This window comes from Oncorhynchus mykiss, chromosome 22, assembly GCF_057628025.1.
Source record: "Oncorhynchus mykiss isolate SJ-2025 chromosome 22, ASM5762802v1, whole genome shotgun sequence".
NCBI classification, from domain to species: domain Eukaryota; kingdom Metazoa; phylum Chordata; class Actinopteri; order Salmoniformes; family Salmonidae; genus Oncorhynchus; species Oncorhynchus mykiss.
The window spans coordinates 22,707,333-22,725,302 of record NC_143043.1 but is presented as its reverse complement, the minus strand read 5'-3'; the positions used below and the strand labels follow the sequence as shown (position 1 = coordinate 22,725,302).

General features: G+C 42.3%; 1 protein-coding gene across 9 annotated transcripts in view; it reads left to right on the top strand.

Moving 5' to 3' along the window:
• The window catches only part of hdac4 (histone deacetylase 4), a 259,159-nt gene that overhangs the window by 167,361 nt on the left and 73,828 nt on the right, over nt 1-17,970 (top strand). For all 9 annotated transcript variants that reach the window (XM_090215730.1, XM_036958951.2, XM_036958952.2 and 6 more), the window contains 3 exons: nt 7,875-8,146; nt 9,600-9,750; nt 12,452-12,572. In XM_090215730.1, coding sequence (XP_090071856.1) covers nt 7,875-8,146; nt 9,600-9,750; nt 12,452-12,572 — 544 coding nt within the window. The remainder of the gene's footprint in view (nt 1-7,874; nt 8,147-9,599; nt 9,751-12,451; nt 12,573-17,970) is intronic.

Below are 17,970 nucleotides of genomic sequence, written 5' to 3'. Positions count from 1 at the left end.
AGATGTGCAGCCAGACTTATTAGCCACTCCTTTTGCCCCATCTCTTTCATCCATACAGTTTTTCAATTTCTCATCGATCCATGAAGCCTTAACAATTCTGTCAGTTTCTTAACAGGTGCATGTTTATCAATAATTAGAAGAAGCAATTCCATAAATTCATCAAGTGCAGCGTCTGGATGCTCCTCGTTAATCAGACCAACAAATATTTTTAACATCCACATAAGAGTCACAGAAAAATCTTTTGTATGATCTCTTATATACTTTTTTTAGGCCCAGCTTTTGGAACTTTGGCTTTTCTGGATATAGCCACTATATTGTGATCACTGCATCCAATGGGTATGGATACAGATTTAGAACAAAGTTATATAGTATTAGTAAACATGTGATCGATACATGTGGATGATCTTGTTCCTGTTGTGTTTGTAAACGCCCTGGTAGGTTGATTAATAACCCGAACCAGACTACAGGCACTGGTTACAGTGAGAAGCTTCCTCTTGATCAAAACCAGTCAATATTCAGGTCCCCAAGAAAGTAGACCTCTCTGTTTACATCTCATACACTATTAAGCATTTCACACACATTATTTATATACTGACTGTTAGCACTTGGTGGCCTAAAGCAACACCCCAAAAGAAAAGGCTTTAGATGCGCCAAGTGAACCCACAACCACAACACTTCATTAACACTTGACATACGATCTTCTCTAAGCATTACAGGGATATGGCTCTGAATTTATACAGCAACACCTCCCCCATAAGCATTTATGTCTCTTCTATAGATGTTATATCCTTGTATTGCCTCTGATGTATCCTCAAATGAATTATCTAAGTCAGTCTCAGAAATGGCTAATATATGAATGTTATCTGATGTTAGCAAGTTATTGATTTCATGAAGCTGATTTCTAAGGCTGCATATATTAATACGGGCTATTTTCAGCCCTTTCCTGGGTAGCTTATCAGAGACAGGTATAATACTGAAAAGAGCAGACAAAGCAAGAAAGAAAACGTATACATTCAGCAGTCCCTTAATCAATTGGTGTGTGTGACTGTGTGTGTGTGTGTGTGTGTGTATCTGTGCTGCGGGGGTTGAGGCTACGAACCCATAGGCTTGGCTCTCTCATCCCATCCAGGCTTCTGGGAGGGAGGGTGGACAATGAGCCTGTCAAAGCGGATGTATGCAATGTCCCCACGCACTCTGGCAGCTTTCATGGCTGGGATCAATCCAGGTGTGGAAATCTCTTGGAGACAGCAGCAATCGCTAGCCAAAGGTGCTTCTACAAAGTCATAACTTAGGGGTGTGAATACATATGTAAATTAGATTTCTGTATTTCAATACCTGTTGCAAACATTTCAAAAAAATATATATTTTCACATTGTCATCATGGCGTTTTGTGTGTAGATGAGTGAGAAAAAATCTATTTAGTACATTTTGAATTCAGGCTGGAACACTACAAAATGTGGAATAAAGCAAGCGGTATGAATATTTTCTGAAGGCACTGTATGTGTGTTGTGTGTATGGGTGTGTGTATGTGTGTGTGCATGTATTTGTGCGTGTTCACATGTGTATGGATTTGTTTGACTGCATACGTGTTTGTGTGAGAGCCATCCACCTCCTCTTCCTCTCGGGCAGGCCAATGACCAGGAGTGTCCCAACCAACCCAGATTAGAAGGGATCAAGTGAAAGATAACTAGGAACAACTGTCTGGACATTGTTTTTTTTTAAACTTCACTCAGCCTCAAAGCTTCTCTCCGTAGAAGTCTAATTCTTTCGTTCTGACCCATTTCTGTTTTGTAATTCTATTTATCCTTTATGTAACCAAAAGGGAGTCATTGCCAAGACAGACAGCAACATGCGTTTAGGCTAAGAGTGTAACTGTAAAACACGGCTCAACAGAAAGACATTACTTTTTCTTTACATACAGTGTAGATCAAGTGTGGACTGTATCCAACATCTCACATATTGTCCCTTTGTGCCCTACAGAGGATTGAAGCTACTGTCTGAATTGAAGGTATAAAACATATCAAAACTATCCAATGAGCAAAAGATGTTGAAAAGACAAGTCGGTTACGGAGACTCATTCCTATGAGCAAAAGATGTTGTCTTTTCAACGTCTTGTGCTCACTGGAGTCACTTAGATCTGACTGTTGCACCACCAACTCTGTACCACTGACTGTTTATACAAATGTGTGAGAATTTATGTTAAGGGTTCATGCATGTGTCTACGTCATATGGCGTATGTGTTACGTAGCAGCTCTTTGTCTTCATCTCCATGCCAAGCAGTAAGGCTCCAGCTGAACAAGCTCAAAGACACCACACAGAAAGTTGCTTCCTGTCCAGAAGAACATTTGCTACCCCCTCCTACCCTCTGAATACACCCTCAATGCCGCCTTTGTGCTCATACCCTCCACCCCTCCCTCACACCCATGCCGTCACAGAGCACATTTTTACGCTATTCCTTGATGAGGGTGGCAGACTATTCTTTTTTTGTACAATTTGATTTAAAAAAAAATGTAAAAAAAATACAGAACATACACATACAAACGACAACATCACACCTGCCCAGACCCACATGCTCGCGCCCCCATCTCCAGCGCCATTTTGTTTCTCTCCATCGCCTCACGCCCTTTCAACATTTAGATAATAAAGCATTTGACCTTTCCATTGTGTTAACAACAGAGCGTTGGTTGATTTTCAGTTTGTAAGTATACTTTTTTTCAAGACGATTGATGAGAAATGTATCGGCCAACCCGTCAGGTATCTTACAGCACCCCCATATGCCATGTCTTGAACTATGCAGACAGACAGGTTAAATGTACATTTACATTGGAATACTTCTGACTGACAACTTTAGAACTCTGCCCTTAACTTTTGGACATTATAGCGTTCCCAGAAGGCATGGATTTATTGAGTCATTGTTAGTGTTACACGTAAGACATGACTCTGCAGAATTTGTGAATTTTGTCTCTTGTAAAATAAATGATATATTTTTTTTATACTGGATTAAGTGTAAATTAACTGCAATTGGTTAGTTATGTTCCAACATTGCCTCCATCTTGTGCCAATATCAGTTCAAGTCTTGGTTCCAATAGTTTATATATATTATTTAAGAGATTGTCAGTTAGGCTATCTGCAAGGTTTTGTTTAGCTTACCTATCAAATGAGTATCCTTTTCTGGCTCAAATAGGATTCCTTCAAGATTTCTCCGATATCCAAAAGATTTCAAATCGAAATGTCATGATATAAAACTTTTAAGTTAAGTTTAAGTCTTATATTTGAAAATATCTACATTGGTCAATCGAATAATGCTTTTTAATGCTGTCATGGAAATACATTTATTTCCTATTACCAAGACATTTACGGTTTCTATGTCTTTAGTTTGTCATGTGGACCAATTTATTGGTGAATTCTGAAATGCTAATAAAGATTTTTCCATAGGGTTGTGTTTTTAGGGAGTGATATTGGTTCATGTAGAATACATTTAATTTTCTTCTATTTAATTATAGTGTTCTTAACTTTGAAAATGTTTATGTTCTTAGCTTTATCACAGTTTTCTCCCCTCTTTACCCCACCCAAGCCACGCTTATCACCCCCTCCCATCCTTGCCCTCCCTTACCCACCCAGGCAAAGTTTATCCCAACCTCCCGTCTTTTCCCACCCTCCCTTCTTCTCAGACACATGTCGCAACATTTATCTAATGTAAAAAACACAATTTCAAAAGTAGAGACTCAGAGCCGGAAAATGGTATATCATACACTACAGTTGAGGAACAGTGGAAAAGTCATTCTGCTTTGAAAGTTGATAAAGTTCTAACCCCAATTTTGAGAAAATGGCCCTTGAATGGTTTAGGTAAACCTACTGGAGAGCTCTTCTTTGTCTACACCCATTCAGCAATCGTTCACACACTCTTAAGTCTTAGCCCCACCCATCTCTTTAAGGATTCACATTTGAGGCCATGTGCTAGACAGAGTGAGTACGGTGGTTTACTAAACAACTAAAGATTTCAAGACTAAAGGCTGCTTTATACTGTCTATCGACATGTCTGTAGACAGTTGTCACAGTGACATCATGAACATTCTATTGTCGTCCGTCATCAAGCTTGTTATTGTCGTTATGTAAAAGTATAAACACAGAAACGATAGGCTGGTGGACCAGAATAGCATAACTGGTGTATTTAACACCATCTGTTTAAAACAATATTTTGGTTCGTTTCTAGCTTGTTAGCGAGCTAACGTTAGGTTAGCTTGCTAGCTAGTTCAACTAATGCTAGCTAGTTCAAATAAGGATCATATAGCTGACAGAGTTATAACGTTTGCTAATTTGTATTCATTATTACAGGAAAATAAACTCACAACAAGATCATTATTTACAAGTTAATGGCAAGCTAATTACTAAATAAAAGCAGGGCAATGTACTGGAGAATTTGTGAACTTGGACACTGTCTCTTTGGCCTAACTTTATATCCTAGTTTGACTTTGGTGCAGGGCATGTTGTTTTTCACATTACCGTCTCTGATAAACACACACTATATAAACGTGTATTTGTCACATGCACAGGATGCAGAAGGTATAAACGGTACAGTCAAATGAGTCTTTTGTTTAGACAATGAACCATAAATGAAAATGGCTTTCATATAGAATTAGAAACGTATAATATTTGAAAATGTAGCTAGCTAGACTATCTTACCCGAATACATGGATGATCGCTTCTCTCTCTCTGTCATGGATGCCATGGTTGCCCTTAGTTTGAAGATGTACAGTGCCTTGCGAAAGTATTCGGCCCCCTTGAACTTTGCGACCTTTTGCCACATTTCCACATTTCAGGCAAACATAAAGATATAAAACTGTATTTTTTTGTGAAGAATCAACAACAAGTGGGACACAATCATGAAGTGGAACGACATTTATTGGATATTTCAAACTTTTTTAACAAATCAAAAACTGAAAAATTGGGCGTGCAAAATTATTCAGCCCCCTTAAGTTAATACTTTCTAGCGCCACCTTTTGCTGCGATTACAGCTGTAAGTCGCTTGGGGTATGTCTCTATCAGTTTTGGACATCGAGAGACTGAAATTTTTTCCCATTCCTCCTTGCAAAACAGCTCGAGCTCAGTGAGGTTGGATGGAGAGCATTTGTGAACAGCAATTTTCAGTTCTTTCCACAGATTTTTGATTGGATTCATTGACTTGGCCATTCTAACACCTGGATATGTTTATTTTTGAACCATTCCATTGTAGATTTTGCTTTATGTTTTGGATCATTGTCTTGTTGGAAGACAAATCTCCGTCCCAGTCTCAGGTCTTTTGCAGACTCCATCAGGTTTTCTTCCAGAATGGTCCTGTATTTGGCTCCATCCATCTTCCCACCAATTTTAACCATCTTCCCTGTCCCTGCTGAAGAAAAGCAGGCCCAAACCATGATGCTGCCACCACCATGATGCTGCCACCACCATGTTTGACAGTGGGGATGGTGTGTTCAGGGTGATGAGCTGTGTTGCTTTTACGCCAAACATAACGTTTTGCATTGTTGCCAAAAAGTTCAATTTTGGTTTCATCTGACCAGAGCACCTTCTTCCACATGTTTGCTGTGTCTCCCAGGTGGCTTGTGGCAAACTTTAAACGACACTTTTTATGGATATCTTTAAGAAATGGCTTTCTTCTTGCCACTCTTCCATAAAGGCCAGATTTGTGCAATATAATTGTTGTCCTATGGACAGAGTCTCCCACCTCAGCTGTAGATCTCTGCAGTTCATTCAGAGTGATCATGGCCTCTTTTCTGCATCTCTGATCAGTCTTCTCCTTGTATGAGCTGAAAGTTTAGAGGGACGGCCAGGTCTTGGTAGATTTGCAGTGGTCTGATACTCCTTCCATTTCAATATTATCGCTTGCACAGTGCTCCTTGGGATGTTTAAAGCTTGGGAAATCTTTTTGTATCCAAATCCGGCTTTAAACTTCTTCACAACAGTATCTCGGACCTGCCTGGTGTGTTCCTTGTTCTTCATGATGCTCTTTGCGCTTTTGACGGACCTCTGAGACTATCACAGTGCAGGTGCATTTATACGGAGACTTGATTACACACAGGTGGATTGTATTTATCATCATTAGTCATTTAGGTCAACATTGGATCGTTCAGAGATCCTCACTGAACTTCTGGAGAGAGTTTGCTGCACTGAAAGTAAAGGGGCTGAATAATTTTGCACGCCCAATTTTTCAGTTTTTGATTTGTTAAAAAAGTTTGAAACATCCAATAAATGTCGTTCCACTTCATGATTGTGTCCCACTTGTTGTTGATTCTTCATAAAAAAATACAGTTTTATATCTTTATGTTTGAAGCCTGAAATGTGGCAAAAGGTCGCAAAGTTCAAGGGGGCCGAATACTTTTGCAAGGCACTGTAATCTGGAGACCGGTGTTTTATAACAGCCTTCTGTGTGTTCTCTTTCGACTCCCTCCGCATATTTGCAAATCAAATGCCAGAATTATCTCCTTAGCTATCATTCTCTGCTTCCACTGGACATTCCACTGATTTTGAAAATCGTTCTTCCAGAAAGTGGAAAGCATCTTTCAAAAAAGCCACGTGAGAGCGGATAACCTACATATACTGAGCAGCTCATGTTATAGACAGAATCGTGCTACATTGCAGACCAATCCGAACTCATCTCTCAGCATGTCCAGCCCATCCATTATCTCAGCCAATCATTGAAGGTTCCTGCCTTTTTCTGTGGCTAAACCAACTAGGCTCGTAATTGAACAATTCTGTATTTACAGATGGTATATACGTTTTTTATTATGGCACATGAAAGTTTACATGTTCCAGAAGGCATTTCTGCCCAAAAAACGCATTTTGATCAAAATAAATATTAAAATTTAAATGCCTCTCCTGTGAAGTAGTGACAGGCGAGATACACTTAGTTTCCTGAAAGGAGTCACATATGTCCTCTTTTGTATTGTCTTTTCACTGTCCATGTAACTCATTGGCATCGGCTACTTCTATCGTTACTTCCTAAAGAGAGACAGTTACTTTGGGACAGTAGAGTTTAGATTTAATAGGGGGGAGGGGGAAAGAAGATTTGTCTGTCTATTCTGTTCTCTGCATTGATAAACTCTGTGACCTTTTTGTGGGGGACCTCTTTTGTTAGGCCCTAATCCCCTCCGTACTCTCACTTCAGGCCAGGGTCATTGTAGTCCTATTCTTTTCCCTTGAACTCGTGGCATTGAGATTAGTGCCCTGCTGTGCGCTGACTCAGTGGAAATGAGTGGGGATCCTTTTTGGGATACATACGGACAGAGAAGCACACACAGAAACACACGCACGCGCACACACACACACAAACACACACACAGACACGCAAACACACACACAGACACGCAAACACACACACAAATACACACACCCCTCTAGCTCTTTGTGAGCATACTTCACCCTTTCATCTATTCCCAGTCCACACATATGGTGACAATGCTTGAACATACACACATAGTAGTTGCTCTCAGTGGTTTTGTCCTTTTGTTTGCAGCCTTTCATCACTCCCAACATCACAAAACTCCTATTGTGGTACATTGGCACCACACTCAGCGTGTTGGTTTACCCTAGTGTGTCAAAACTGCCATAGTTAAACTAGCATACGTGCCGTGTAGTCCTAGAATGAGGACTCATTAGCCTTTCGGGTGTCTATTCTATGAGTCATTCAATGCCATTGAATGGGCTACTGTAGGACCTGCAACTACTTATGTGCATTAGTGTGTGTCTGTGTGTGTGAGTGAGTGAGAAAGAGCCTTGGGAAAGACTATCCTTTCTCTTTTGATTGAACCCTACATCATAAAGAAACAACAACCATGAAAAATCAGTCAGTAACCCATTCTCTCTCTGCCTCTCCCCAGTCGACGTGAGAGCGGCACTGCCCATGCAGGTGCCCCCGGCCGCCATCCCCATGGACCTGCGCATGGACCAGCCCTTTGGCCTGGCACCGCGACCAGACGACCAGGGCCACCAAGGACAGGTCCCAGGTCTTCGGGAGCAGCAGCTGCAGCAGGAGCTGTTGGCCCTCAAACACAAACAGCAGATCCAGAGACAGCTGCTCATCGCCGAGTTCCAGCGGCAACATGAGCAGCTCTCACGCCAGCATGAGGTCCAGCTACAGGAGCATGTTAAGGTGTGTTTGCCCCCCCTCCCCGACACCCTGCTTTTCCACCTCCCTCCATCCCTCCATCGCCTTTGCTCGAGAGCATTCTGACTCAACAGATTGTCAATGTGCTGTTTTAAGGACAGAGAGAATGGGTGTAGGAGAGGACATGTCTGTACGTGTGTGTGTGTGTGTGTTGGATGTAACTGGATCCGCCGGTTGTGTTGGGTTGCTTTTCTGATCTCCAGTCCTTGAGAAACTGTGTACTGGCTCATACATGTGTGTGACAACGAGAGAAACATTTCGCTCTGCAAACAGGCCGCAGCTTCAGCCAATGGGAGCGAGGCAACCTAGGCTAAAAATAACTCTGTCTGAAAGCTCCAGTCGACACATCACTAGCTCTGCATTATGCCTTGACAGCTTGCTGACTGTATTCAATTCTGCTCCCTTCCAGTTAACACCCACCTGTGCCACTGTCCATAGTGAGGCTTTTATCATTCAGTCATTTAGGCATTTAGTCTCACTCTTGCTGACTTCTTTCTTGAGAAGAAATTCAAATAATCTGTTTCCAAGCTATGAAACCTGCAGGGGATACTAGCTGTTGGAATTGAGTGATATGACGTCAGCCATTGGTTTCAAATCAAATACATGCATATTTGCTATTGAGAGGAAGTGTGTTAGAGTGTGTGTTCAAGTGTGTGTTTTTTGTTTGTCTGATATCACCTTATATAGATAATATGTGACTGTCTCTCTCCCTTCCTTTCCTCTCCCTCTCCCCATCTCCCTCCCTTTTAGTCACCCTCTCCCTCCTCCTCTCCCCCCACGTCCCTCCACCCCTCTCTAAAGCATCAGCAGGTGGTTGTACCGCCCTTGTAGTAACGTTGTGGTAACATTGTTGCAGCACCAGCAGGACGTCCTGGCCCTGAAACATCAGCAGGTGGTTGTACCGCCCTTGTAGTAACGTTGTGGTAACATTGTTGCAGCGCCAGCAGGACCTCCTGGCCCTGAAACATCAGCAGGTGGTTGTACTGCCCTTGTAGTAACGTTGTGGTAACATTGTGTTGCAGCACCAGCAGGACCTCCTGGCCCTGAAACATCAGCAGGTGGTTGTACCGCCCTTGTAGTAACGTTGTGGTAACATTGTTGCAGCGCCAGCAGGACCTCCTGGCCCTGAAACATCAGCAGGTGGTTGTACTGCCCTTGTAGTAACGTTGTGGTAACATTGTGTTGCAGCACCAGCAGGACCTCCTGGCCCTGAAACATCAGCAGGTGGTTGTACTGCCCTTGTAGTAACGTTGTGGTAACATTGTTGCAGCACCAGCAGGACCTCCTGGCCCTGAAACATCAGCAGGTGGTTGTACCGCCCTTGTAGTAACGTTGTGGTAACATTGTGTTGCAGCACCAGCAAGACCTCTTGGCCCTAAAACATCAGCAGGTGGTTGTACCGCCCTTGTAGTAACGTTGTGGTAACATTGTGTTGCAGCACCAGCAGGACCTCCTGGCCCTGAAGCATCAGCAGGAGCTGCTGGAGCACCAGAGGAAGATGGAGAGACACCGCCAAGAGCAGGAGATGGAGAAGCAGCAGAGGGAGCAGAAACTCCTACTGCTCAAGAACAAGGAGCGTGGCCAGGAGAGTGAGTTGCTCAGAAGGACAATTTATATTTTGGGGCTAACGTTACATTGTCATATAACGGGGCCAATGCTACAATACTACGTTGTGGCCAACTCTATGTTATCAAAAAGTGTGGCCAATTCTGCATGATCTCTTTGTGGTTAACACTAGGGATGTGACAAAGGGAGAAAACATTTTTAACGATTACAATGCAATTTTTATAAATATTTTTTCCCGTTAAAATGATTAGAGCATTTGTGAGCAACCGCCTTGATTCAGTCTTATGTAGAAACATTTTAAATTGTTTTTCTTTTACATTGTATAAAAGCAGAGACACAGAGCTACAAAATGGTATATCATTCACTGAATCTGAGGAACAATGGGAAAGTTATTCTGCTTTGTCAGGTGATAAACTTGTCATTTCACTTTTGAGAAAATGACCTTTGAATGTTTTGGTACCAACTGGAGAGCTCTTCTTTGTCTACACCCATTCAGCATCGTTCACACCCTCTTAAGCTTTAGCCCCACCCATCTCTTTAAGGGTTGATCTGAGCTCACTGAACATACATTTTTTTTCCCCCTTTATGATGTTAGTAGTAGTTTTGTGATAACTGCACTGTGATTCAAATTTTGTGGAAGTTTTTCAGTTAACGTTGCAATTTTGTTTAAAAGTTTTAACGTTTAAACATTCACACCCCAAGCTAACATTACATTATCACCTTGTGGCTAAATCATATGCTGTGGTTATCTTGACATTATCATATACCGTGGCCAATGCTACATTATCACATTGTGGCTAAAGAGTATTATTATTGTGGCTAACACTACAGTATCATGGCTGATGCTACACCATCATAGTATTAGAGGGACAGTGTTAGCATTAGCATCAGTGATGGTGCAGTATGAGTGATGAGAGCAGGAGTTGGGTAAATAGCAGTAAATCCTCCTAAAGCTGGCCAGCAATTTTTTTTTATTTTTTTTTTTTTACTTACGTTTTACCCAAGCTCTTGTAAAACACTACAGCACACTCTTCAAATACGTCATTAAAGCTCCCCAAACGTTCTCCTAACACTAGCTCGGACATTGTGCCAGCTTTGGAACCGCCCTCACCTCAACTTTTCAAGCACAAGGAGTCAGGGCAGCCTGACCCAACACCTAACTGCTTCACTATCAGCACCAAAGCAGCCATTTTGGGGAAAACTCAGCCGTATTGGCACCAAGTGTTTCTTGACGACAACATTGCAATTTGTATGTGCTTTGGTGCCAAGATGGCGTCCGTGAAACGTTACACCTCAGACTGTGTTTTCCTGTAATCTGTATATGTATGGCGCTAGGCTTGCATCTAGAGTAACACTGGATGGTAAACAGCGGGCGCTTTGTTAAGTGCTGCAGTAAATTGCCTCCAAGGCAGTCTCATAAAAGCCTATTTGCCTCATTGGCAAGGCATACAAATTGAGATGTCAGCACTTAGGTCCCGCAATGGGATTTAAAATGCATCTATATTAGCAGTCATCATATTCTCCTATGTACCCCCCCCCCCTCCCCCCCGCACAGCTTCACCGCTTGACATGTTAGTCACTTGTTGCCAGCTCTGTCTTCTTTCACTAATTGTGTGTTTCTCTTTGACACTTTTACAGAAGGAAGTACTGTATGCACACACACGCACAAAAACACTTCCCTTGCTCTCTCTTTTTACTCTCGGGTCTTTTTATCTCACTCTCTTACCTTTCTTTCCATTTCTCTCTCTCCGTCTCTCTCTCCCTGTGTGGAGGCTCCCCTCAGGGATGTGTTGACTGTGTTGGCGAGGTGGTAATTGAAGAGAGCGCTGTGAAAGAATGCACCTTGTGATGCCTTGTTTGAAGAAGAAAAAAAAGACAAAATATTTTTGCCAATTTAACTGCCACAGTCTCGGTGGAATTCCCACAAAAGCGTGCATTTTCCTTCTAGGGAAACTCTGTGTAACTCTATGCTCCCACAGACTTCAATTCTGTTCAGTCACTCCTTCAGGCTACAAAGGTCAGCTGGGAAGATCACATCCGTTCTAGTATCTCACTCAGAATGACCCTGTTGTCGTCTCGATTCTGTTCTCTCGTTAGATTCAGTTCCCTATTCATTACTTCGCCACCATGGCCTATTTATTGCCATAACTCCCTTACCTCACTCACTGTATATAGACGTTTTGTTTTCTCTTTTTCTACTGTATTATTGACTGTATGTTTTGTTTATTCCATGTGTAACTCTGTGTTGTTGTATGTGTCGAACTGCTATGCTTTATCGTGGCCAGGTCGCAGTTGCAAATGAAAACTCGTTCTCAACTAGCTTATCTGGTTAAATAAAGGTGAAATAAATAAAAATGGAGTGACAAAGAAAGGTAGTACTTCAACTAAATATCATGCGGTCATGCCAAGTTGATGGTTGCATATGATTCCATACATAATGTGATATCATAAAGATTTGGTAAAGATCTATCTTCAAGTTGAATCCAAAGCCAGGAGGAACTAGCCTCTTACTACCACACTGATCTTGCGAGTTTAGAGAAAGGATTGAGCTACAGTACCAGGATATCAGTGTAGCGATCAGGCTGGTTCTACAAGGCTAAGGAAGAACCATATCTGTAGAAGGAAACAGAATGACACGTGTTCCCCCTGGCTGTTTTGACACGAATGACACGTCCTCTAAATGTTGTAGTCCCTAACCCTTGGCTTCTCGATCATCTCTCCCAGGTGCGGTGGCCAGCACGGAGGTCAAGATGCGGCTGCAGGAGTTTGTCCTGAACAAGAAGAAAGCCCTGGCTCAGCGCAGCCTCAACCACTGCATGAACACTGACCCTCGCTACTGGTACGGGTGAGTATCATACCCACACCCCACATCCTTACCCGACCATAGGAATTAGCCTTACTTGATTATGGTGGCACCATGCTGATGCCGAAGGATGGCATGCTGTAGATCTTTGTTATTCATGGACGCTGCACAGTCTTATAACCCAAAATTCACCTCTATCCTCTGTCTACCCCCTATGTGTTTCTGTAGATCTTAACTAATATGATAAGTACAGTGGCGATTTAGCGTGTACATCTTGGTGGGGCAAACTCCCCCCAAAAAGGTTTTCTGCATGCCAGCAATGCCACAACACTAAACAATAGATTAATTGTACTATAATTGTGACAAACGGTGCCCACAAACTTAGGGCCTACATAAATCTGTCCCAACAGCGGAGTCACAACAGCAGTCCCAACACCTTACAACTGCTACACCTGGCTATCAGCTGATCTTTGTCTGGCAGTGAAACATAGCTGATCTGTCTGACTTGCTTTAACAAATGTAGTTTCTACTGACAATTGAGATGTACAAACTATGGCATATAAGGGGATGACGAGCGGATAAGAGGCCATCCGTAATTTCGATTAAGAAGTTAATGAGCGCGATAGGACGGACTTAGTCAATATAACTATTTGTTCAACACTTTTGAAATGTACAGCGACTGAGTTCAGAACATGGGCCATTCTTACAGTATTCTCCTTGTACAGCAAGTCAGAACCGTAGGATAAATAAAGGGGGCCTATAAGCAGACAATGCAAGCTCTTACAATATTCGATGATGACATTTCTCTAAAACAGATTATAGGCTACATGTGCACCACCAAGTCAGAACAGGAGGCTAAATTATGAGAGGAAAATGGACCAAATTAGTAGCACATGGGCTACTAACAGCTTACTACACAACATATTGCTTTCTTAGCTACAGTATACATATCTCCCTGGCATGTTACATAATTTATGCAGCAACATACAATACATTTTTTGACTCACGTTGTTGTGCTGTGCAGGAAGGTGGCGCGGCGGTCATTCGTGGGCAAATCTTTTCATCAAACCATGTCATCAAAGTCTGTCATTCGCTGGATTTGTGGTACTTTCAAGACAACTGGGACCTCTGAAAAAAACTTATTTTCCCAGTCAGAGCTTGTTTTCTTCTGAGTTCCCAGTTGTCTTGAACTCACTGAAATCTGAGATTTCCCAGTTCTGAGTTTCCAGTTGTTTTGAAAGCGAAAGAAGTCATGATGGATTGACAGCATGGCCAATGTTGAATGTTTATACTTTTAAGCTCACTCGGCTAGAGAGCAGGCTAGTGATTGCCTTGCAATGCTTGCAGTTAGCTACTGATTCCTTCCAAACCACTCATTGTTGAATTTGCAATTTCCAACTTGTTGTGTAATTATTTACAGTGCCTTGCGAAAGTATTCGGCCCCCTTGAACTTTGCGACCTTTTGCCACATTTCAGGCTTCAAACATAAAGATATAAAACTGTATTTTTTTGTGAAGAATCAACAACAAGTGGGACACAATCATGAAGTGGAACGACATTTATTGGATATTTCAAACTTTTTTAACAAATCAAAAACTGAAAAATTGGGCGTGCAAAATTATTCAGCCCCCTTAAGTTAATACTTTGTAGCGCCACCTTTTGCTGCGATTACAGCTGTAAGTCGCTTGGGGTATGTCTCTATCAGTTTTGCACATCGAGAGACTGAATTTTTTTCCCATTCCTCCTTGCAAAACAGCTCGAGCTCAGTGAGGTTGGATGGAGAGCATTTGTGAACAGCAGTTTTCAGTTCTTTCCACAGATTCTCGATTGGATTCAGGTCTGGACTTTGACTTGACCATTCTAACACCTGGATATGTTTATTTTTGAACCATTCCATTGTAGATTTTGCTTTATGTTTTGGATCATTGTCTTGTTGGAAGACAAATCTCCGTCCCAGTCTCAGGTCTTTTGCAGACTCCATCAGGTTTTCTTCCAGAATGGTCCTGTATTTGGCTCCATCCATCTTCCCATCAATTTTAACCATCTTCCCTGTCCCTGCTGAAGAATAGCAGGCCCAAACCATGATGCTGCCACCATCATGTTTGACAGTGGGGATGGTGTGTTCAGTGTGATGAGCTGTGTTGCTTTTACGCCAAACATAACGTTTTGCATTGTTGCCAAAAAGTTCAATTTTGGTTTCATCTGACCAGAGCACCTTCTTCCATATGTTTGGTGTGTCTCCCAGGTGGCTTGTGGCAAACTTTAAACGACACTTTTTATGGATATCTTTAAGAAATGGCTTTCTTCTTGCCACTCTTCCATAAAGGCCAGATTTGTGCAATATACGACTGATTGTTGTCCTATGGACAGAGTCTCCCACCTCAGCTGTAGATCTCTGCAGTTCATCCAGAGTGATCATGGGCCTCTTGGCTGCATCTCTGATCAGTCTTCTCCTTGTATGAGCTGAAAGTTTAGAGGGACGGCCAGGTCTTGGTAGATTTGCAGTGGTCTGATACTCCTTCCATTTCAATATTATCGCTTGCACAGTGCTCCTTGGGATGTTTAAAGCTTGGGAAATCTTTTTGTATCCAAATCCGGCTTTAAACTTCTTCACAACAGTATCTCGGACCTGCCTGGTGTGTTCCTTGTTCTTCATGATGCTCTCTGCGCTTTTAACGGACCTCTGAGACTATCACAGTGCAGGTGCATTTATACGGAGACTTGATTACACACAGGTGGATTGTATTTATCATCATTAGTCATTTAGGTCAACATTGGATCATTCAGAGATCCTCACTGAACTTCTGGAGAGAGTTTGCTGCACTGAAAGTAAAGGGGCTGAATAATTTTGCACGCCCAATTTTTCAGTTTTTGATTTGTTAAAAAAGTTTGAAATATCCAATAAATGTCGTTCCACTTCATGATTGTGTCCCACTTGTTGTTGATTCTTCACAAAAAAATACAGTTTTATATCTTTATGTTTGAAGCCTGAAATGTGGCAAAAGGTCGCAAAGTTCAAGGGGGCCGAATACTTTCGCAAGGCACTGTATGTCCAATAGCCGATGAGCACCGATACGTTTTATGTATAATTTCTCTTCATTTTTTCTGTTCATATGACAAGGTTGGAGAAGGATTTGCTAGTTGATTGTCGACTTGATTCATGATGATGACTGATAGCTTGCTACCTAAGATTTTATCTGTGGACAATGACCCTGATTCTTCTTGGATGGGCACTTCTAATGTAACTCTATGGCAGCACCCAAGTGGGTTGAATTTTCGATTTCTTCCCATAGATTTTGCGAGCCATTCACAGCCCAACTAGAGAACTTTACCAACCCCTGCGCTCCGTATTTTCCACTGGCTGCCCAACCACCACAGAAAGCACTGTGCTAAGCTGAAACATCTGCAAAAGAGACCATGTTTGTATGCGGCTTTATTAACTCAATGATTATTTCATTACATTGTTTGCAAACACGTATTAATGCCAAAATAACATGCAAAACAGGCACACACAAAAAAAATGAAACATGAAATCAAAGTTAGCTAAACAGTTGGGGCCCTGCCCCACCTGCCCTGAATGGCGGGTCGCCACTGGATAAGTATACGCAATATGGTAATAGCTCCATCTTGCATAGGAAACTATAGAATTTCGCCATATTGCTTGCAGCTTAAGCAATCCTTCCAGATCTACACAAGTGTACAACGGGTAAGAGCTAAGGGTCTATTTAGGATTGGGTTCTACTGTCTGTGCCACTGACCGAATCTACTATTCAGGACCGAATTCTGACTTGAAATGTGTGCGTGACTTGGGTGCCTTCACCCGAGTTGAATATTTAGTGCTTTTCACATTAGACTTTTAGTCTATTCTGTATTTTTCTTTTTAACCCATCTACTTGTTTGAATTGAAGTACATTGTTGAAGGAATGAGATTCTGTACAACGTAGTGGGCTCCTGTTTGTAGTTTGTGATTGACAGTTTCCTGTCTTTAAGTAGTTGGTGCATTTGAAGAGAGGGAAGAGAAGAGAGGATGCCACCTCTCCGCTCTGTAAATATTTGAACACTACGTTTTTCTCAGGCAAAAGATAAGGTGGTGAATGGGCAACGACAGGAAAGGACTCCTTTCCTCTCTCTCTCACTCTCCTTATCTCTCTTGCTCTCTTGTTCTGTCTCCTTCACGCTCTGCCTCCCTCTGCAGTATGTCTATCCTGGATTTTGCACCCTATCCTTCTCTCCCTGGTCCCTCACTCCCTCTCTCTCTCCCCCATTTTTTGTCTTGCTGCCCTCCCCCCTCTTTCTTCATCCATCGGCCATACCTCTCCATCCAAACTCTCTCACCCCTCCCTCCCGCCCTCTCTCCCCTGCTCTCTCTGCTCTCACCTGTCCTCACACAGACGCCTAACCCATCTCCCTGCACCTCAGCTGTCGCCCTCTGATAAGGAGGGAATGAGAGGGGGCACAAAAAGGGCTTTCAGAGGCAACACCTGATGAATATTAACACACCGGCACCTCACTTTTTCTCTCTCTCTCCGTTTCTCTCTCTCTCTCTCACTCCCCCTCTCTTTTCTTCCACTTCCCTCCCTCTTTCTCTCTCTTGCTCTTTCTCCCTCTCAACCTTTCCTCCATGCACTGCTGCACCTTTTCATGAGGCGAGATCTGTGGATTGGGAGATGTAAAAATGACTCTCTATTTCTCTCTCTTTCTTTCCTTAACTCTTGAGAGTGTGAGGGGTTGGGGGTGTTCACAGACTTGTCCCTAACGCATTTGATGTTGTGTGTTTGCGCTGGTTTGTGGTGGGCTTCTGTTTTTCCATAGGTTGATGAGTGTGTTTTTGTGAAAAAATTGTTCTCTGCTAGCCACGGCCTAAAGTTTTGACACCAGTAGTTATGGTTAAGTCCTTGAGAGGACAGCGTGGAGAAACGTTTATTTCCCCATTGGTGTCTTCCTTGTCAAGGTTATTTGTAAGGGAAGCTGTGGCTAGTCCAATGAATGGTCAGCGCCATCCAGTGCCGACATCTGCTCTTCCCATTAACAACTATGAAGCCCCGCTCATTTTATTGATGAATGACACGTTCTCTATTGATTTAGCTAAGAGATTAATTTCACTTGACGGTTTTACAGGAATTTTACATTATTTTGTTTACTCTTTACTTGTTTGTTACCCACCTACCGTAAAAATCAGCATTCACTTAAATCAATAGTAGCCACATAAAATGGAAAACGGACACAGAGACAGACAGGTACACACTGTAACGGCATTCCTCCTCCTCCCCGGAGGACCAATGCGCAGCGTGGTAAGTGTCCATAACGTTTATTATAAGACATAAACTGAACACTATGAAATACAAAACAATAAATGTGAACATGAACGAAACCGAAACAGTACCGTGTGGCGACAAACACTCACACGGAAACAAACACCCACAACCCAAAAGTGAAACCC